This window comes from Amblyomma mixtum, chromosome 5 (assembly GCF_055824585.1).
Source record: "Amblyomma mixtum isolate Tamu chromosome 5, ASM5582458v1, whole genome shotgun sequence".
Taxonomy (NCBI): Eukaryota; Metazoa; Arthropoda; class Arachnida; order Ixodida; family Ixodidae; genus Amblyomma; species Amblyomma mixtum.
The window spans coordinates 117,964,166-117,986,680 of record NC_143016.1 but is presented as its reverse complement, the minus strand read 5'-3'; the positions used below and the strand labels follow the sequence as shown (position 1 = coordinate 117,986,680).

The following is a 22,515-nucleotide window of genomic DNA, read 5'->3' as shown; positions in this document are numbered from 1 at the left end:
AATTAAAATCCGCTTGTCAATGTTTTCAGTGCTTAGAAATGATGCTGAGAAGCATTCACACCAAGTATGAGTCTTCGGAGCTGAGCCGGCAATTTATTATGAATTTTTAAGAACCATGTTTTTTTAAAATTCGCGGGCCGTTGGTGTCTTCGTAGTGAGCGATTTTGAAACTAAAATCGGAAAAATAGACGTCACTAGTCCCATGACGTCGGCAGGCCACCACAGTCTGTCATTCGCTGGAGCCACGGCAGCCACGACGTCACGGGCACACTTCCGGTGGCCGTGAAAATTGTCTGCTCGTGCCGCCGTGAGCCAGGGCATTGCCTTCGCGCATATGGTTTCCATTTACCTCTGCCGCCTCTTTCTGCCGGGATCTCGGGAGCCACTCGCAGTGCCTTTGTCGCAATGACAAGCAAAGAAATTCGACGCGCGCCGCAATCCAGGAAGGCGGAGAGAGACCGGGTGGTGGGTGGTGAAAACATTTATTAAATCATAGGGAGAGGTGTTGGGGGTCGTGACCTGAAGGGTCACGCCCTTACAACCACTAGGTGGGATGCCTAGACAGGTACCCCATTGGCGTTTGCCGCAGCCCGGGCGCGCTGCGTTAAGGCCCTTTGGGCCTCGAGGGTGCAGCAACCGGACAGGGTCGCCTCCCAGTCCTCTCGGGTGGGGTTTAGGATAGGGGGTAGGGATGGGTTCTGCTGGCAGGCCCACACCATGTGGTAAGTGTCAGACACCTCCCCACAGTGTGAGCACCGCCCGTCGAATTGAGGATCGAAATGTTGCAGAGTTGCCGGGCACAACATCGTGTTGGTGAGCAGGCGCAGGAGTACCCGCTCGTTGACCTTCCCCAGTCCTTTGCACGGGGTGGGAAGAGTTTGGTGCGTGGATTTGTAATACTCGCATATTTCTTTAAAAGTATAAATCGGATTGAAATCAGTGTCCTGGTCGGCGTCGGGTCCCGTGGGAAATGCCCGGAGAGAGAGCGCGCGGGCGGCGGCGTCGGCTGCCTCATTTCCGTGGACGCCTTGGTGACCTGGAGCCCAAACGAGAGATCGGTGCGCGGGATCCGAGTCTCGGCTACAATTTTGGTAAATGCGATAAGCTAGGGGAGTAACCCACCCTTGCGTGACGTTACGGCAAGCCCCTCGCGAGTCGGTGATTATGTATTTGGAGGAGGTGTGAGAGGCTGCCAAAGCGATGGCAACCTCTTCTGCGTGAATTGCTGACTGGGCCTTGAAAGTAAGGGCGTCTACTGTTTTACCCTCGTGGACAACCGCGGCCGTGTACCATCCCCTGGGGTCCGGGCCGGACGCGTCCACGTAGAAGACTCCTGGTTTGCTCCGAAAATGGCGGTCCAAGGCTTCCGCCCGCGCCAGGCGCCTGCCATTATGATCCTCTATGGACATATTGGTGGGGAGAGGCCGCACGTGGAGGGCGCGTCTCCAGTGTACGGGAAGGCGGCATCTCTCCTCTGTGAATTGAGTGTGCTGGATGTGAAGTCGGGCTAAAAGGCGGCGACCCGACCCTGTCTTTGTGAGACGAGTGTATTGGTTGTTGAGGTGGGCCTCCCGAAGCTCCCTAAAAGTGTTAACCATCCCCAGTGCCAAAAGGCGGCTGGTAGAGGTAGAGACCGGGAGGTCCAGCGCTCGTTTCATGATTTTGCGGAGGATGACCTCGAGGGCATCCTCCTCCTGTTTCCGTAGGTGGAGATAGGGAGTCGAATGCAAGATTCGACTGGTCACGAATGCGTTCGCCAGCCGCAAGGCGTCTTTGCATCGTAACCCACCGCGCTTGTTGGAAACCCGGCGGACCATGCGGCCCACCTGGTCCCCCACCTGCCGGAGCTTGGCGAGTGTTGTGTCGCAGCGTCGCTGGTTGTGTATGAAAAGTCCGAGGACTCTGATTTCCTTGGATTCGCGAATGGGACCGCTTTGCAACGAGAGATTGATTTGGGTCGAGCATGTTCGCGAGGGACGCAAATGCACGAATTCCGATTTCTGCGGGGAGCATTGCAGACCACAGTCTCGAGCATAGCGGTCCACTATGCTGGCGGCCGTTTGCAGGCTGGTCTCCATATCCCCCAGGCGCCCTTGCGTAGCCCAGATGGTGATGTCGTCGGCGTACAGCGCGTGCTGGACCCCATCGACCGCACCCAGTAGGGCGGGTAGGCGCATCATGGCAATGTTGAATAGCAGAGGGGACAGCACCGCGCCTTGTGGAGTCCCCCTCGTGCCGAGCAGGAAAGGTCCGTGCTCTTCGTCCTGTATTCTGATGTAGGATAGTCTGTCCGTGAGAAATTGTTTAACGTAATTGAAGGTATTGGTGCCGCAGTGAGTTTGACTCAAATGTGTGAGTATGATCTCGTGAGTTACGTTATCGAACGCTCCTTTCAGGTCGAGCGCAAGGACTATTTTGTCGTTTTGGGGGTGTGTAATGGGGTTCAAGATTTCGCGGTCGAGTTGGAGCAGGACATCCTGTGCGGATCTATGTGGGCGAAATCCGAACATTGTGTCCGCGAAGGTGTTGTGTTGTTCGAGGTACTCGGACAGCCGATCCCGCACCATCGTCTCCATCAATTTGCCCACACACGAGGTGAGAGAGATGGGGCGGAGGTTGTCCGTGTCGATCGGTTTTCCGGCCTTCGGGATGAAGGTGACAAGGGCCGTTTTCCAGTCAATGGGGAGCGGGGTTTCCCCCGTCCATATCGCATTGATGTATTCTAGAAGGCACTGGTATGCTGAATCAGGAAGGTTCGCCAAAAGTTTGACGGTGACCTTGTCCCGGCCCGGCGTGGTGCCCCTCTTCATTTTGTCCAGACCCGCCCGCAGATCGTGAAGCTGGAAAGGCTTATCCAACTCCGAGTTTTCTCTGCCAGCGTAGGAGTAGGCCGATCTGCGGGCGTCCTGAGTTGTGTACAGGTAGCGATCCCGGAGCGCCTGTGCCAACTGCGTTGTATTTCCTTGGAATGAGTGCATGGCTTTGTGTAGTTGCTTCTGCGTTTCTGTACGGGTATGTGTTGGGTTGATGAGGGCTCGGAAGAGCCGCCACGTGTTGCGGCTCGACATCTGCCTCGCCGCCGTGTTGCAGCGGTCTACCCAGTTTGAGTCAGCGAGTTGGGCCGCGTACTCTGCTGCCTGCCGGGTGAGGTCCGCAATGCGCGCTTTGAGCTTCTTGTTGTGTTTCTGGCGCTTCCAGCGGCGCGTGAGGCCGCGGCGCGCTTCCCAGAGGTGGAGGAGGTGGTTGTCCACGTCCGTGACCACCTCGGTGAGCTGTATCTGCTTCTCGTGGGAGCGAAGGTGCGATATGACTGACCGGGACCAGTTTGCGTATCCCTGCTCTGTGATGTTCGTGTTGGTGTCGGATGGGAAATTTTGGCGAAAGGTGGTCCAATTGGGGATGCGTGCTAGAGAGACCGGAGAGACGCTGCCGACGCTGCTACTGGGGGGCTGGGTGCGACAACCGCAAGTCGCGAGCCGAACGTCAGCGAATGACGTAATCATGGGCGGGGCCCAGTCCCAGAGCTGTTTTCTTTATTTTTTTCTGATGCCCCGCGTGTACTAGTTGAGGGGGGAGAGTAGGAGCGTAATTTTTAATCGTCTATAACTTCGTTGTTATTGAGGCTAGCTCAAAAATTCTTGCACTGCAGTGACGAGTGATGGAATGCCTATCTCCTGTGTGCTTTACGTTATTTTAATTAATTTATTGCATAGTCCCTTTAAGCCGCGTTTACCCGAGAAAATTTAACTGTAACTATTAGGGAAAATGTCTGTGCAACTTATGACAGTCTCTCCGCCTCAGATGGCATCTGTTTATGCCGCCCTGAACGTTTTACTGGGATCGCACAGCGGTCATATTACTATGCTTAAGGAGAGTAGAAATCTTGGTCGGTTCCAAAATAAAGTTGACAACTTCTATGCTCAGAAGAGCGCATATATAAAAAAATATGATAGAAGCTTCTTTTCGTATATTTAGTCAGGCGTGGGAAGAAGAAAATTTTTAAATTTAGGTCCAACTGAGTGCAAACCTGCTCATGCTCTTGCTTATAAACTATGGTTGAAGCCTAACCTTTAGCTAGATTTCAGCTGCTGGTTGCGGTTGGAAAGATATGGGTTATTTACTCTAGAAAGAACAGTTGCCTTATATTAATTACCACACAGCCAGCTCTTCGTGACGTTAGCAAAGTATTTGGTGCGATAGAAGTGAAAACGACAGCTGTGACCGACCTTAATACCTGACCCGACCACGCGACAACTGGCGGCACAAAAATAAAAATGCTCCCATTCCTTGCCCAAAGCCTCGTGGCTCCAGTCGATATGAGCAGCGTCGTTTTGGACAGTGGGTAAATGGGAGAGATTTCGTTTGCAGCATTCAACGACGCCGACGGCATTCACCCTTGAGCATGTCCCTTATTAACATCTTGCAGCAAGTAATGGCAGTAATGAGTATCCCATCAGTGCAAAGCAGCAAAATAAACGTTAAGGAGGACAGTCGATAGAAAATTAGACTTACTTTCATTCGTTTTGTTTGTAACATCCTGCAAAATGAAGCACGTGCCCCTGTCGTTCACGTAGATTAGCTTGCGTTGCCGAGCCTCTTGGCCTGCATGAGTAAATAAATTGACTCAACTGAATTCATTTTCTTGAGTCCGAGCGAATAAGGCCTTATACCTCTTCGGAATAACACCTTAGAAACATCCAGCATCTCAATGGGTTCGCACTTTAAGATTTCATAGTCTATGCAGCGTACTCTTAAAGTTGCGCCTGCGACCTAAAAGAAACCTGAATATCTCGAGAAGGTAGATGAATATGAAAGAGATACCTTTTAAATTCAGCTGCTTTTACAATAGAGTGCGCTCCATTTTAAACACAGCAGAGATTCTCGAGAATTCCTAACTTCGCAAGAAAAAAACAGCCTGAGCGGCATAAATATTGGCGAAGGCGGCGGATCGAGAAAGTGAGTGAGTGAGTGAAAAACATTTATAGCTCCAAAAATCAGATTTTAGCGGTAGGCCGATGTCTTCATGTCTTCGGCCTCTTCACAAGGTCGGCGCCCCTATTCCAGGGCACCGCTGAGTCTTGCTGCTTCGCAGGCGTGCTGCACCAGTGCCCTTTGGGCCGTGAGCTCGCTGCTGGTCAGCAGGCCCTCCCATTGTTCCGCATTCGGGTCATTTAGCTTGTGAAATGCTCTGTTCCGTTCGCATTCCCATGTGATGTGATATATAGCGTGGGGGTTGCTCCGCACCGCGGACATGTGTCCCTGTATTGTGTAGGGAACATCTTATGTAGCATGTATAAATTGTGGAAAGTCCCTGCTTGCAGTCTCCGCCAGCAGACCGCCTCGTGCTGTGTTAATGATGTGTGGGGTGGTGGGTATTTGAATCTCCGCCCTCTGTGGTAGTTCAATATTTCTGCATACGTTGGTTCCACCGTCATGGGGTCCTCCAGGGTTTCTGACTGCCCTGCTCGGCTCGTGATCTCGCGAACTATACACTGTAAGAAATGTGTGTGAAATGACAGGCATTTTTACGGAAATTTTCTGTTGTCATACAGAGAATATCTGGTTTGCGCCCTTAACAGAAACACGTTCACGCAAAAGAAAGTAATTTTCTGTTTTTGGAGCCGCAACACGCCCATTTCACCGAAAGTTGGTGACGTAAGCACCGCCGTTACACAAAAAAGTGATCCGAAAAACCTTTGCTACTTTTCATCAATCACGTTACATATTTTAAGCGTTAAAAAGTTTCTACGCGCAATATTAGCGCGCAGAATGAGAAGCAGTACTATTTGCTGCGATCCTGCATTCATCGATTGACGGCATCATGGAGGACGGCATAGACGTGAACCGGGAGCTAGCATAATACCGGCGTGCTGTGTCCGTGATTTTCACTGATCAGACCGTTCGCACACAAGGTGAGTGGTGCACATTTTTACCGGCATGAATGATACGCTTTTTGTCGTCTTTTGGGAGTATTGTTGCGGGCTTGTACTGCTGTTGAACAGGGCAGTGAAGATAAATCGCCGGCGGACATTGAGCGTGCCCACCACAGCCGCTTCACCGCCGATGCGTCACTGCTGCTTTACTGTCTCTCACAAAAGGTGCACAGCGCGCGGAAGAGAGAGGAACACAAGCGAGAAACACGGAAGAGTGCGATAGTTTGCGGGAAAATGCACAAATTTTGCTTTGTCTGGAGATATGCACTCCTAAAAGAACCGAGTGAGTAAGCGCGGGAGATTTTAGGCCAGGGAAGTACGCGATTGGTTAGCGGAGGAGGACGTCAAAGAGCGCGGGATTTTCAAATTCGTTTCTCGTCTAAGAAAGGATCATAAGTGTACGTTGTGTCTTTTTATTTTTATTGACGTTTATTCATGCCGGTACAAGTAATGCAGTAATTGTGTTCATTTTGTAAGATTTAACTGATCTTATCTTTGGGCCGAAATAGCGTTGCACGGGTCAACGCAGGCTGAAAAGTTTCTACACAGGCGTTTCAAATGCCGTACTTGCGCTGTCACAGGGAAGTTTTTCAATGGCACTGATGTCATTGGAGCCGACATTCGAGATTTTTGAGCGCCTTCGACACGCGAGCTCAGTCCATATCCTCCAATGTCAATCGCATCGCTTCGGCCAGCCTGTGGAATAGGTCAAGGGAGGAGTAACTTTATGAAAGATGGCCAAATTATGCATATTAAAATACAAATTAAAAAGGGGGGGGGGGGGAATCCTAGGCTGGAGGCGCGAGCCACCGCCCGATACGAAGGGTTAAGCCACTACCATCCATACATCCGCCCGCTCACAACCGTGCCGCGCGTGTCTGCTTGGGCTCTGTGGCTGTTGAATACGATATCTGCTGCATGCGTTTTTCTGGTGCTTCTATAGTAAATAGTTCGCGTACTCGCTAAATGGGCGCTTCGAGATAACAGTACACCATTCAGCATTCACTACGCGAGCTCGAACTTTCCGCAGCACTGCGCCGATCACGACGACTGCGCACCTTAGTACCTCGTACTATGCTACTTAAAACATAGTCATTTACAAACAATTTGCTCGGTTGCTTGAGATAAAACGCAAGCTGCGCTCTACTTATGTTAAATAATTCCCCTGTGACCTAGTAGTGTGACATTTGAGGGGGCTGGCAGGTGCAAGGTTATTCACTACCGGTCTGCCGGATTAACTGCAGTGCTAGGACAGTCTCTTGACACCACTCGATGGAGGGCCTCTTTTGCTCTTGAGAGGCATTTACACTGTGTTCTTGGGCTGCATTTGACTAAAACGGTGCAATGTTTATGTATTGTAGATAATCCAGCACTTGTAAATGCCTATGCTGATTTTAGGGCCTTTATATGTGGTTGACGCTTATTTGTATACACTCCAAAGCATTTCACCACGCATTGTTGGGAAAAATAAGAGCCTGAGCAAGCGCAGAAATTACTTATTTATGCTTGTACTCTGCTGCATGTTTATTTGTAACTGGTTTAAAGTTGCAGCTTTCACATGGTGCTACTTTAGTAGACAATTCTTATACGCATTTAACTCCCTCTTATGCCAGGGATCTGCCAGTGATGACGACATCGGGGACATGCCATGTTCTCCTTTCATCATTGCAAAAGGTATAACTCTGTGGTACTGCACTCGGGCGAGCATTCCTGATTTAAAACTTGTTTGTGCAGGAGGCAGTTTCCTTACTGCAAGGAGCTTCACCATATGCATCAACACCCTGCCAGTGATGCACGCAGCCAACCCATGCCAGGCTTTCAAGCTTATGTTTTTGGTGCACTTTGCTTTCAATGTTGTGTACCCCAAGGAAACAAGCCTCTGCCTGGAGTTCACACAGCAGTAAGTACCTATATCGCTTGTTAACTGAGTTGTGATAACCTTTCTTGTTTTGGTTTTGCCACTTCTCAAATACGCAGTGATAATAAAAGTTATAGGTACACACCACTTTATCATAAGACCTTTTTATGAAAATGCTAACAAAGTGCAAAAGCAATTTTTAAAAAAAGTAAGATAATGTTTGCTGAACCCAGGCAACGAATCAGCTATGGAATGAAATTTTGCTGCTGCTGCTGCTTGGTTAATGCAGCTGGTAAAATAGCGCTCTGAAAAAATCTGCAGAAAGGAAAGACAGATAAAACTATTTTTTGTGGAGTTGATCTTCAACCACTTCTTCACAGATTATGGCTATACTGCCTGCATTGCATGGTGCCCAGTCACTAATATGAAAGGGTTGGAAGGGGTACATGGTACTATATTGTTTATGAGATTATGTAGCAGTATATGGCTATTTTGGTGGAAGTCATACACGTTGCTTGCTCATAGGGGTCATAGATACTTGTCCAGAGGAGCACAGCACCTGGGGGACAGGGTTTACTGAAGAGTGCATATGTGCATGCAATACCAGTAACCCTTTTGTGGCCATGTAACCATCCATTGTTTATGGATAGATTTGAATGTGTCGCCATGCAGATTTGATGGATTTGACGTCGTAGATGGTACTTCGCAGAAATTGTCAGCATTCTTTCGCTATTAGTAAGTACGAGGACTTGTGTTCATGTAACTGTGCGATGAACTTTGTGATGGTTTGATCGCATTTACACTACGGCTGCTGGAGCTTCTTTGATCTTGAGCTCTGGCAGCTGATGTGGTTCTGGCGTTATTTGGAGGGTATGCTATATTTTGTATTTTGTTTTTGTATTTTGGGGTGCTGAATCGGTGTTCGGATAGGATAATTGATGAGGATTTAAATATTTGTCCAATGTCTGGTGCTTTTCATTGCTGTATTATGTGGAAACACATTTGTCTTGTAATCTAAGCCAATTTTTAATACTCTGCACTTAAAAATAAAAGTTTGAAATATGAACACACTTAGTGGAGACAACTTATGCTCAGAAGAATAAAGGTTATGTTAACCATTTGTGTTAGAGAAATGGAACAGAAAAAGCAAAGATAGCTTCATAAGTCGCATTGAAGCTGTACTTTCGTCAAGAAGAAATCAGCTGCCTCAAATAAGAGCAAATCTATTTTGATTGCAGCGTTTGAAGTTTCAGTATATAGTTTTTTGCTGTGAATAGATCATGTATACTGTACATTACCATTGGCCACTGTGTTTTTCCGTCTGTTCAGTATTCAGAGGATTTTGACTTAAATAGTCGGGGAAACCATGGAAAAGTCAGGGAACTGAAAGAAAGTAGCTTGCTTGACACCCTGGTTTAGTGGCGGGTCATGCATGGTGTTTGTACTTATCATGTCAGTCAACATGACTGGAATCATGGTGTAAGTGTACAAGCCTTTGCAACCACAGTGCTTCATTTTTGCAGCCAATGTTTTGAGCACACTAAGTCAATGAGGCTTTCTTGTTCACGTTAGCAGTCATTTTGTGAGTTCTGTCAAAAAATAATCTTCTTTAGCTCCAGCATTTTTTGGAATTGCATTCATCTGCTAAGTCTTTTGTCTATATAACTCACAATGGGGTTATTAAATAGAGCAGTGAAATTTTTGTATGGTGTGCTCTCACTACTGACTGCGAGAGGAGGCTGTGGCTAAAGGTACGCCGGATGGACCCGGTGCATTTCCTCCCCTTAGTACGTTGGGTAGACCCGGAGCATTTTTTTTCCAAATACATCGGACAAATCTGAGAGTGTTTTTCAAAATCCGGCCATTTGATTTTTGCCTGGCAGTCTGCTCGATTTACTCTCATAGTTCTCCTTTGAATTCTATGAGGATTAGTCATACCTTGGGCTCAAGAATGTTTACTCACTGCCCGGAATGGGCCAATTGGTGTTTGGCGCACATGATCTGAGAGCTCCATGCAATGAACTGCTTGATCGCATGACAAACACCATGTTCTCCGGTTGCACCGTTCACCACATGTCGTTTGATTAGGGTGTGTGAACTGCAAAATTATCCCTGGCTATTTCCATGCAGCATGGTGCACATGTGTGCTTTTCTGTTGTACGGTGAAGTCCGCTATGTGAACTTGAAGGTTTGTTTACTTGCGATGATCCGCTGTCCCTCAGTCGAAGCTGAGTGCGTGTGCAGGATCAGTGCTCCAAATACCCGTGTGGTGTGTGGCATTGGCTGAGAAGGGCCCATTGGCTCATGCTAAGCTCGAACCACTCAATATGTGCAAATTTCCGCCTGAAAGACCAAGCAGCGAGCTAGGCACTTTCCTTGTATTCCCCTCAGAAATGTCAATGTTGGCCCGGAAGTGGTCTGTACATGCTTCCTGCTTTGTGGTTGCTCCTCCACAATGTTCTTGTGTATTGTGGTGGAGTATCTCTTCGAGTCACCTAGGTCAACGCTGTAAATAAATTCCCCATACTATTGCTTTTGCATGGCTGTGAGGCATAATATAAATATTTTAAAGATGAATATTATATCAGGCCGCCGCGGTGGCTCAGTGGTTATGGTGCTCGGCTGCTGACCCAAAAGACGCGGGTTCGATCCAGGCCGCGGCGGCTGGAATTTCTTTGGAGGAGAAATTCTAGAGGCCCGTGTACTGTGCGATGTCAGTGCACGTTAAAGAACCCCAGGTGGTGGAAATTTCCGGAGCTCTCCACTACGGTGTCTCTCTTAGCATTAGTCGCTTTGGGACGTTAAACCCCATAAACTAACTCAACCAACCAATATTATATCTGGTGATAAAAAAGAGCTAGCATTATGTTTCTTATGTAATACGGATAGGTGCATCTAGGAATATGCGTGCTGTGCAGAGCATAGGTGCTCGATCTAGCAAGCATTCTGCTGCGCTTCAGTGCTGGTGATAACTTGCTTAAATTATGAGCAGAGCTGACAGATTACAAGACCAGTGCGAAAGCACCAAGCCGCTGGTGCACGCCGCGTAGCTTGCTGCTTATATATGTGAACTGGTGCGAGCGATGGTAGTGCTATATGCACGTGCAACCGGGTGTGAAGACATATATCTGAGATTTTTTGGGAGAGCTGGGCTTGTTTTACTGCATCTGAATGACAGCCGGCGATATAAGAATGGGAAAACTTCCATTTGAAACTCCTCACAAGTCACAATATGTGGCATGCAACTTGCAAATGCTTCGCAGAGAAGAGTGTTGCACGCAGCAGTAGTGCACTGGCTGGCAGCATCCACTATCATGGTGGATGAGATTTAGCCATGGGCCGGAAGCTACATCCTCCATACGCTCAGTGAGAATGAACAGTCTTTGAGGTGCATCTTTAGACACTGCAGCGAAAGAAAAGCGGAAATTAGAAAAGCGGAGAGTTTAGTTAGGCTTGTGTTGGATACATTGTGCTGCGGGAAGGACGAAAGAAGAAAAAGATGCAAAAAATTCTTTTTACACTATATGATATATCCAGATGCCTCCAGAGATGCGGAAAAGAGGGAAGTGTGCTTGGTATGCGTCCAATGTCTCATAAACAATGGCCAAGGGCAGATCTCTGAATAACATGCAACTTTTCATTTCCAGCAGTTTGTAGATTTCATGCCAGTGTCCTTGCATGGAGTTAAGGACCCCATATTTAACTAAGTAATCAGTGATGACAGTTACCAAACAACGCTTTGCCAGTAGCTTCCCAGTCTGTGTGCACAGGCGTATACGGTAGCAGAACAGTCCCTCAAAATACACAGTGATTCACAAGTACCACCTTAAGATGTGTCCCAGCCTCCGTACTTTCTTAATTTTCTCCTTTCAGTAAGTGTAACCCCTGCAACTTTGCCAGGTAATTTTGGCAGTATCACGTTGCCTTAGGGACGACCTTACCGCACCTTGTGTGAGCCCTTGCTGAGGCCCATACTTGCAAAGCCTCTCATTATTTCCCTTTGTTTATATTACCTTTTTATATTGCAATTTTTTTCGGTATTTTTCAGAGGGAAGCCTAATTGTAAAACAAAATTGTGCTTTACAGTACATTACCACAAGCTGTGCCCTTAGATGGCTGTAGCCTGAAGGGATACTGCAAACCAATAGCGGCAACCGGAAGTCGCAACCACAATGCCACCGAAGGTCACGGACCACCGACTTTGCAAGCAGATAGTACGGTTTAAAATATAGAAAAGCAAAGAGGCTTGCCACTGAAAGATGAGTTTAGTTACATGAACTGAAAATGCTGACACCTTCAGATCCTCTTCTAAAAGTGCAGGCATAAGCAATGCATAGATATTATATGTCGGATTAAAATTTCTTTAATAAATCAACCAGTCCGAGGGACATAAATAGAATGGGCATCAAAGTGACACAAATAGTATAGTTATTCAAAGAGAAGTGGCAGCAACAAGATCCCAGTAATGAAAGGACCGATAAAGTGCTTATTTGGTAAGAAACAGTCGCATAGAGTGAGCTCCCGACTTATCCAAGCGAGCCAGTCGTTTCTGTTGCAGTGCCCCAGAAGCACTTGCACTTGCGTTACGGGAAAAAAAAACAATACTTATTAGATGGCGCAGCATGATGCACTTTTCACCAAGGTATCTTTGCCACCGTTGTACACATTTCTTTTTCGGTACTCATGAAATTGCTAGCTAGAAGGGAGGCATCAGAGGCAAAAAAGCACTCACTTCAGTCATTTCATTTTCTGTGAAGTGCTTGATCACATTCTTCACCATCACGTGAAATATTTTATTCTAAATTGTTTTGCTGCAGTAGTGAACTGCCACATCTGGCACACACCTAAATGCTCTTTCATGACTGTCATATTAACCAAGAAGCTCAGGTAATCGCAGAAAGTTTTCGTTCTTTAGAGTGAAAAGCTAGAGCAACACTTTCTGTTGGGCAAAGAGCTGCACAGAAGGCGGCAACGTGGATGCTGAACTGCCAACTTTTATATCAGAAGAAACGGGGACAGCTATTTGTACACCTTCCTAGCTGTCGTATACACGACGAAAAAAGCTAGGCAAAGTCCATTTGATATGAAAGCTTGTATCACGGAACAACAAAATAAAACAAAAACATTCGACAAGGAGATTTTTTTAGGCGGAAAAGACAGGGAATGGGCCAGCAAGAATTTGCGCAGCTGTATCTATGAAGCAGCAAAAATCCAAAGGTTGCGAAGAATGGCCAACAAGAAACATGTCAAAAACCACGATGAAAACAAGTGAAAAAATAAGACATGCTCTTGAAGGTTACAAGTGATAGAAGAGATAAAGAGCTCAGAGGGCAGCAAGTAACAGGCCAAAAAGCTAAAAAGTTAAAAGTGATAAAATTTGACAATGAGGGAAAAGACGAAGTGTAAAACCAGGAGCAAGTGGTGAAGGCAAAAAATTTTAAAAATACTGCTGAAGGCCCAGGATACACATGATGAGACAAGTGTTGTGTAGCTAAAACCAGGCATTGGATGGCAGGTAGGGTAGTTCTTTTTCTGATAATGAATAATGCTGCCATCTTGGCATTCACTGTCGGAACTGTAAAATTTTGGAAACAGGACGTTTATCCGATTTTCGAAGAATGGAATTCATAGCGAAGAACAAGAACTCACTGGCTTGTGAAATCATAAAAGCAGGCAAGGTACTGGCAATGAAGGACCAGTGCATAAGGAAACCTTCAGTTTCATTATTTGAAAAAGTACCAGCCTATTTGTCATGCAATACCAGTTTTTATATATGCAACACTTGTCTCACCATGTGCACCCTCGGCCTTCAGTCGTATTTTTCATTTTTTGCCTTCACCACTTCTGGTTTTACATTTGGTCTTTGACCTCATTGTCACTTTTGCGACTTTAATCTTTTTAGCCTTTTGCCCTGTTATTCATTGGCCTGTGACGTTTTTATCACTTTTATTGGTTTTAGCTTTCAAGACCATGTCTTGTGCACTTGTTTCCACCCTGGTTTCTTCCATGTTCCTTGTTGGCCATTCTTCACTAACTGCTTTTCTGCTGTGTCCTAGAAACAGCTGTGCAGATGCTTACTGGCTTATTCCCTCTGTTTTTTCAGACTAAAAAAACCACTTGTCACATTGTTTCGGGGTATCTCCTGATATGGTTTCACCTTTTTTTGCCATGTGTGCTGACAGGAAACTGTACAAAAGTTGATCATTCAGTGCTTCAGTCCATGTGGTCCTCCTTCTGTGTAGTCTGTTATTTTTTTTGCCCTGGTTCCTCACAGATTTCAAAAAGCCAGTCTGAACAGCCATGAAATACCATATATGCCTTTTCTCTTGATGAGGTGCTCTAAGACATTCTTGAAGAGTTTCTTCGCTTGTGCCATGATGAGTTCATGCTCCTTGTCAGTGCATTTGCTATGCTTCATTCTTAGACTTGCCTCTGCGCAAGCTTGATTTGGTGCGAAGTGATTTGTCAAATATTCGAGGCTTCTAAGAATCTGTGCCATGTGCCTCCAGTCATTTTATTCAGTTGCCGCTGGTGATTACATGGGATCCCTGTCAAAGAGCTTGCAGCACAAACAGAATACTCTGTCTTAATAAGTTAAATATCCAGCGTCCACTGAAGACTTGTTTTTGAGGTGTCTTTGAGAAACCTTGTTTAGGATATATGGTAATGCTCACCTAGGAGAAATTGATTAAAAGGAAAGGATTCCCACTGGAAAATATTAAATGACAGCCATGTTGAACCTCATTTCTTAGATGAAAAATGTCCAAGGAATACATGGTTCTAATGTACCCCACCCCCCTCCTTCAAACCCCCCCCCTTCCAGTCGCACCCATGAATCTGCCCCTGCAATAACCACTAAAATGTCTTGAATGGTTGTAATATTCGGTCACGGACGGGACCGGCCAGATTTACTTTGGTGTTATCGTAGTCAACATGTGTTACGTTGGTGTACATATCCGTGAAGCAGCAGAGAAGTGGTATCCAGATTTTTAAGTTGTGTGTTAGTTTCCTAGAACCATGAGCACAGTCCACCTGTCCCACTTTTCATGCAATCTCTCTTCTCTGGGTCGCTGTCTTTCACGATACTGGCCTTCCCAGGGCATTTCCGCTTCTTTTGAAACCATTATTTAGCTCATGAAGCTGATGTTTTAGTGTTGCCTGCTCCGCTTTTAATAGTGACTACAAAAAAGCCAGCATAACAAAATTTTGATAGCGTTAAATTGGGTGACAGGAAAATTGAAACCTTTTTCCAGTTGGATATGTAGAAAATGGTACAAGCGTTATATTTATCATCACGGATTCCTTCTGTTCCTAATAACAGTGCCTTGGCTACAGATTGGTGTGAAGAAGGTCTGGCGTACCACTTTTCTGCATACACAGGGCAAAAGTTTAGTGGGGCGAAACAGCTATTGTCGACATGAGCTGAACTTATTCAGGTTAAACAGTAGGCCGTGCAAAGTTAGCCAGGCTAGATCAGGTTAGTTTTAACCTTAGTACGATAATTCATCTTGTTCCTGTACTTTAAAAAGGGCTTTTTCCATCGTCTCTGCTTTTTCTTGAAAACTGTCACAATGCACCAGCAATTTTAGCACTTCGGCATTCTTTTTCTTTCATAAATTGTCTTGCTTAGAACTGCGCATAAGGCAAGACAGCTTGTTAGGAGAGTTCATTTGCTCAGTCCATAGCTACAATGCAAGAGGCAGGACAGGTGATTGGGTAGAAGTAAACGAATTTCAAAGTAAAAACAAACCATGCCGACATAATGCCAGACACAGGAAATCAAATCTCTGTTTCTAAGTTGCCAGAACGCTGCACAAAATTTTTGTCTACATCTATGCACATAGTAACAATAGTAGCACTACAACCATTCTCTACAAAATCATTCAAATTTTCTGTGCCCATTTTCTCGCCATTCAGAATTAAAAACATTTTTTTGTCCAAGACAGGTATTTCTTGTGAACGAGTAACTATGGGCTCACAGTCCAAAATCCCGTGAGTCTCAAAGATGATGATTAGCAAAAAGCCCAGTCTACATTTAGGTCTGTAATTAACGCCTAAAATCAAGCAGTGCTGCTTGCAGCACTGGGTGCCTAAAAGAAGAACTAGCTATAATGAAATTCTCACAGAGCAGAGCATGCAAAAGGGAGAGAAATGGTGCACACATTATTTCCTACCACCATTAAATGCAATACAGCTTGACACAGTCAGATGTGTTCCGATTTAGATAATGCACAGGGCGTGCTGAAGGCAGTATTAAGTTCAAAGATGGAAAGAATCTGCACAACTGAGACGGGACAAGGGCTAAGCAGTGAACTGACAAAGCTCTCTAAGCACAACTCTCCTCCCCTACCCCTTTCCCTTCTGCCGCAGCAGAGCTTACAGGTGGAAAGAATGTCATTTAGATGGTCCTGCCCGCAACAAACGACACCTGAAACTATGCCGCGTCTGTAAGGTGCATGCACCCTTTGCAACCCTCTACAGTAGCGAGTTATGCACTCATTTTGGCATGCTTCAGGCATACATATTGTCTCCCTCATTTTGAAGAGCTCTGGAAATGTCTCCTTTGAAGGTCAAGGGACAGAGGGAAGGCGGGTAGAGGATGGGAGGATGTAGCATAACACCCACAGGGCAACTCAGCATCCCCATTTTGGTGACGTCTTGTGCGATTGCACCGGTCACCCTCCCCTAAGGCTGGCATTGCTTTTACTTGTCGGAGACAGGTTCACTGCTAATGGGAAGTTTGGGTTTTTTCTCTTCTGTATTTTGATTTGCATTCATTTGAGCGTGAACTGTTAGGCAATGCTTCATATTGTGACTATAGCTGGATACAACTGAAGAATGCAGCAGCAAATGCCCCTATGGTGTTGAATGATTCTGACGACTTCATTGTTAATTCCCATGCACTTGCTAATTCATCACACCAGCTGGCAAAAGGAAAGGATAAACCACAAATTAGCCAAAATAACCACAACATCGTAATGGTTGGTTGGTGCCGTCGACTGGAAGACTTCCTTTTTGCGGCATTTGAGCCTACAGTCTTGAATTGTATACTATGCAAGATAACCCATGCATACAGCATTGCATATTGTTGTGGCATATACCTCGCTATGTGTGCCTCAATAAACTGGCTCCTCAGTCAATTACGTGAGGATTGCTGATGAGAGATACAGCAGTGTTATTGCTGCATTTGACATGAAGCTTTCTTGATGGGTGCGCTGTAAGCCGCACATATTTCTTCCAAAGTGCATCTGTAGGGGGGAATTTATATGTGGAAGGAGTGAGGAGCCCAGGATGCTGTACAGACACGCTCAGCTGTGTTGACTAGCCTCGAGGACTGCTATGCGCGATAGTGAAAGTACCTTTTCCTTGCAGCCCAGTTCAAACTGAGCATAAGCCAGGATACTGAAAAAGGCTGTTAGTACTTGCATTGTTGAGGCCTGCATGTGAGCCGTACTAGCGGCGTATGGGGAAAATGCTACAGCACTGAATATGTGCGACTTCCAAAGCTCAACGAAAAGTTTTATTCGAAGCTATTGCTTAATTTTGTTTTGATTCTGCCTACAGAGAATATTTTGTGTGCATTCTGCATGTGTCTTTAGCTGGGTTATTGCTTGAGGTTGTGGTCAGAAAAGTTTCATCACTCAGGGCAGCAGGCACTTTGCACTATTCTTGGACAGTGGAAGCTGAGTGCAGATTTAAGAGGGTAACGTCACATTCACGTAACAGCTTGCTCTGCAGCACTAGACCTCATTTTAGACTTGCGTATCACTAGTTGGGCATTAGTAATACAAACAAGCCTCTGCTCAGTTCAGTTAATTCCATCTTCACTAAAATGTGCATATCCCTCGTCATGCATCTGAATCTCTGTAAAGACAAAACACGTCAATATGTGCTGCAAACTTACTTATTACCTGTCAAAAGATGTTTGCTTACGGCTGTGCTTTCGGGTGACACAGAATAGGCATGCTGATGATTCGGCCTATGTATACATAGATATTGCTACTCTGGTGTCAGAGAGCGCTTTGAAGGAACATTGAATGGAAACTGAAGTTGGTCTTTGTCGAGAGGCTAGTCTGATTGCAAGGAGACTGAAATGGTGCTTTTACAAGCTACATAAAATGAAGAAACAAAGTGCAGGTGTTGTCATCATTGCCTCAATTTCTAAGTAGACTGCAATCTACTGACACGTCAGATTTCTGGGTGCAGATAACAAGGCCCTAAGCAGCCCCGCAACTAACTTCAAAATGTGGTCATGAAGTCCTTTTCGGCGTATACATCAGAATTTGAATTTAGTGACTGGAAAATTTCTAAATGTAGTTTTCTCAGCAATAAATGCATTTTTTCGCTGCCACACTGACATCAACAAAATGGTTTGATTCGATTTATTGGGGGTTAACGTCCCAAAGGGACTTACGCCATGAAGGACGCTGTAGTGAAGGGCTCCGGAAATTTCAACCACCTGGGGTTCTTTAACGTGCACTGAATTTGCACAGCACACGGGCCTATAGAATTTCGCATTCATCGAAATTCGGCTGCCGCGGCAGGTATCAAACCCACGTCTTTCGGGCCAGCAGCCGAGCACCATAACCACTGAGCCACCGCGGCATGCAACAAATTGGGAAAGTGCAGACAGAATGAATTTTTCCCAATAACAACAGGTTTCATGGAGTTGTTTTTGCATCCCATTAAAAACTAGTGTTAGAGTTCAGTGAGCAGCTTTCACGCAAGTAACAAAACACTATGGTTGTTAAAAACCTTATTAAAGTGAACATTTAGGAAAGGTTTATTTTGGCTTGAAGTCTGGTTTTGTACTGAGTACTAAAGACTACTGGATATATTCACTAGTGCACACAATGAAACTGAAATGTGGGCTACAAAGGAATTAAATTTTGGGGTAGGAGGAGGGGCGCAGTCTTCTTGCAATGTTTATTACTTCTTTGAAGACAGTATAGATATGCTCACTGTCCGAGGAGTAACAATGTTCTGTCCTTGTTTCAGGACCATTGCAGCTGTGAATCCTGTCCGGGGAACGAAGGCAGAGCACTCAAAGAAGAAGCAACACTGCCCCTCTTCAAAAGTTCCTTCCCTCATCATGCAAGACTTTGACTTTTAACTGTTCTGAAATCTGACAACTTTTTTAATCAATATTTTGTGTACGCTGTGATAAACCAAACAGCCTGTGGCATGACTTATCATGCAGTAGTCACAAGAGTGGATGTTCTATGTATAGAGAATCAATGTTATATGGTTACACTGATAAGTCAAACAGCTTGTGGCATGCTTTATGTCCGGTTGCTTCTATCTCACTTCATTTCGTACTAGTGTCAGGCAAGACACAATTTGCTTAAGATGCCTTATTTATGCTTATACTTGCTGTTACACTTCAGTGGCTGGTTGTATGAATTGTAGCACTACTTTCTATCTTGTCTGTGTTACTTTTTTCATTTTAAAGTTATTGTAGTCTCAAGATAAGACATACTAACTGGAGTGAAAAAATGTTTTGCAGTTAAACTGTGATAAGGCAAACAGCTTGTGGCATGCCTTATGTCCTGTTGCTTTCATCTTGCTGCTTAATGCAGCACTAGTCATGAGCAAAGCATATTTTTCCAATACTCTCCTTTTGCGTATGCTTGCCTTTAGTTTAGTGACTGGTTGTGTTCATTGTTCAGGTATTATTACTTCGTGTCGTATTCATTGTATTGTATTACTATTTTAGAGTGAATCATGCCATTCTGTATGACAGAAAGGCACAGGTTTCGTTTCTACTTTACTTGCCATTACTGCATATTTTGCATGCTTTTACTGTATGCCTGTAGGGCAGGCAGGGCAACGTAAGTTTCTTTTTTTCTTCGGCCACCCTCCTACCGTTTAACTTAAGTGATGCTGAAAGATATTACTGTATAGTAAAATATCAGCCATGATTGCATTGTTTAACACTGCATATTTTCCAATATTCTTGAATACTCACTTGCCTTTGCTTGTGATTGTTTAAAAGCGGTGAAATATTTTATTCTATTGAAATGTGGCAGCAGTCTTAATGTTCTGTGTCTGTTTTTATGTCAGTCATTAAAAGATGATGTGAAAGAAATAAAGTGTGTGAAATGACAGAACATGGAGCTTCACTGAAAATTTCTGTAAGTCATGAAAAAAAAACCTGTGAAATGACAGAAAAAAGTAAAAACAGAAAATTTCTGTCATCCTCACAGACATTTTCTGTTAATTGTTAACAAGAAACCCTGTGAAATGACAGAAAAAGTAAAAACAGAAAACATACAATAACAGAAAATTTCTATCGTCTTAACAGAAATTCTATGTTAGTCGAAAACAGAAAAGATCTGTAAAATGACAGAAAAAGTAAAAAACCGAAAACATAGCATAACAGAAAATTTCTGGCAGGCCAGCTGCCAGAAAATTTGTTTTTTTCAATAAATATTTTTTACAGTGTAGGCTGTGTACCCTCGAGTTACCCTCTATCCCGGTGTGTGCCGGTATCCAGAAAATCCTGTGTCTTAAAGTCTTATTTGGAAGCTTTGCTTCGAGGAGGATGCTCAGCGCTTCCTTGCTTATTTTGCCCTGTATGTAGTTCCTGTAGCAACAAGTCTTTGATAATCCTAACAGACTCCAAAGCAGCGGATCGAGAAAATATGGCGAGGACAGATAAGCTCCGCCTTAAGGATATGACCCGGCAGCGTTGGGTGAATTCTCTTGTAGTCAAGATGGCCATTCTCTGCTCTACATTCATAGATCCCTGGAAGTCCTCCTATCCCTCTTCGCGCAGTGGTGGAGCGGGTAAAGGATGCTCCACTGCCTAGCAATGGCAGGTGCTCCCGGCGGTGGGTATTGTAAGGCTCCGGTTGCTCTTCCTGAGTGACAAATGATGAATTTGACAGCCACCTGCCACGCTGGACAGTTCGCTCATTATCCGGTGGGCGATTTGTGACTATACCGCAAGGTACCATGATCCAGGTGGCATCCTAGGTTGCTCTCTGGGGTACACCTACCAAAGCCATGCCCGTGATTTCTCGCTCACAATACCGACAGCGCCAACAACGAATGCTCTGTACAATGGGGCCCTTAACGCCATCTCTTTATAATCAGGTGGCCCACATGTCACCCAAGTCGCATGTTTTGTGACGTCATCACAACCTTCCTACAGTTGCCGCTGGCAACATGCCCATCGGATTGTGAGAAAATGAAAGTTTGGTTTTGAGGAAAGGAAATTGCATTAACTTTCTCACATATCTCGGTGAACACGCTAACCGCGCCGCAAGGGAAGTGATGGAAGAGGGAGTGAAAAAAGAAAGAGAAATACTGTAGGTGCCGTAGTGGAGGTTTCTAAAATGATTTTGACCACCTGGAGATTTTTAACATGGGCTAACATCGCACAGCACACGGGCACCTTTTGCGTTTCGTCTCCATCGGAACGCTGCCGCTGTGGTCGGGTTCGAGTTTGAAATGTAGGGTTCGAACCAGATCGCGGCGAATATATATATTATATATATAATATATATATAATATATATATATATATTATAGTTCACATCAGCGGTAACTCAGGACGTGCTACGTCCGCTGCTTAAGAATGTGTTTGGCGCTGATGAACTCTCAAGGTAAAGTTATTTGTAAACATAAATACCCCCGAAAACAGAAGATTTGACAGCCGTCGCCGTAGCTCAGCGGTAGAGCACCGGACACGTAATTCGTATGTCGTGGGTTCGGATCACACCGGCGGCATGTGGTTGTTTTTTCTTGTGATTTTCTGATCAATTAGCTTTAAGGGATAACATATTCAGTAATATTCTAAATCGAACAACCAGCACAAAATAACTTAAAAATCCCCTCTGTCCCTTGGTTTCTGTGGCTCATGGCTTCTCATATATATATATATATATATATATATATATATATATATATAGTAGTTGCAGGAGGTCTTGTCGTTCAATGGGCCAGGAAGACTTGTAGAAGAAGGGTTCACAACCTTGCAATTATCTTAATTTAATACCGACAGTTTCGGACGGAGGACCGTCCTTCCTCAGGGTGTATATATATATATATATATATATATATATATATTTTGTGGTGTCGATCAATTTAGAATATTACTGAATATGTCATCGCCTAAAGCTAATTGATTAGAAAAGTACAAGAAAAAACAACCACATGCCGCCGGTGGTATCCGAACCCGCGACCTCCGAATTATCCATCCGGTGCTCTACTTCTGAGCTACGGCGACGGCTGTCAAATCTTCTGCTTTCGGGAATATTTATGTTTACAAATAACCTAACCTTGAAAGTGTTCATCAGCGCCACCCACGTTCATAAGCTGCGGACGTAGTACGTCCTGAGCTACCGCTGTTGTGACGTGGACGTGTGACGTCGAATGTGGCGAATGGCGAGCGACAAATGTGGCGCACCGCACGGGAGGCGCAGACAAAGTCAAAGCGTGAGGGCGCGCGTGGCTCTGAGAACATGGCGAATGTACGTTCGTCGGGAACTTCCGTGTGCAGGTGTGTAGTGTGTTTTTATGGGGTATTGACTATTCACCTCGTAACAATATACATGCATTAACCCGCCCCTTGTCTTCCCAAATTCATCTCGTGCTTTCTATAGGCTTGGTAACAAGGAACTCATGTTGTGGGAGGGCCTACTGAAACCCATCTCATGGACAAATATTTATTCGTGGAATGTTTTTCCTACAATTAAAACTTCTCGCTCAGATAGGTTAA

The 22,515-nt window shown here is 45.1% G+C and overlaps 1 protein-coding gene across 2 annotated transcripts; it reads left to right on the top strand.

The window, feature by feature from the left end:
* The first annotated feature begins 5,823 nt into the window (after positions 1–5,823).
* Positions 5,824–19,815, top strand: LOC149343451 (uncharacterized). 2 transcript variants are annotated; one of them, XM_089542393.1, is made up of 4 exons: positions 5,824–5,912; positions 7,547–7,607; positions 7,668–7,833; positions 18,790–19,815. In XM_089542393.1, the coding sequence occupies exons 2-4, from the start codon at positions 7,577–7,579 to the stop codon at positions 18,902–18,904; spliced, it is 312 nt and encodes a 103-aa protein (XP_089398519.1). In that variant the 5' UTR covers positions 5,824–5,912; positions 7,547–7,576; the 3' UTR covers positions 18,905–19,815. The 2 variants fall into 2 exon arrangements, with proteins under 2 accessions (XP_089398519.1, XP_089398520.1); XM_089542394.1 differs by lacking the exon at positions 5,824–5,912 and having other exon boundaries at positions 7,475–7,607.
* The last annotated feature ends 2,700 nt before the right edge of the window (positions 19,816–22,515 follow it).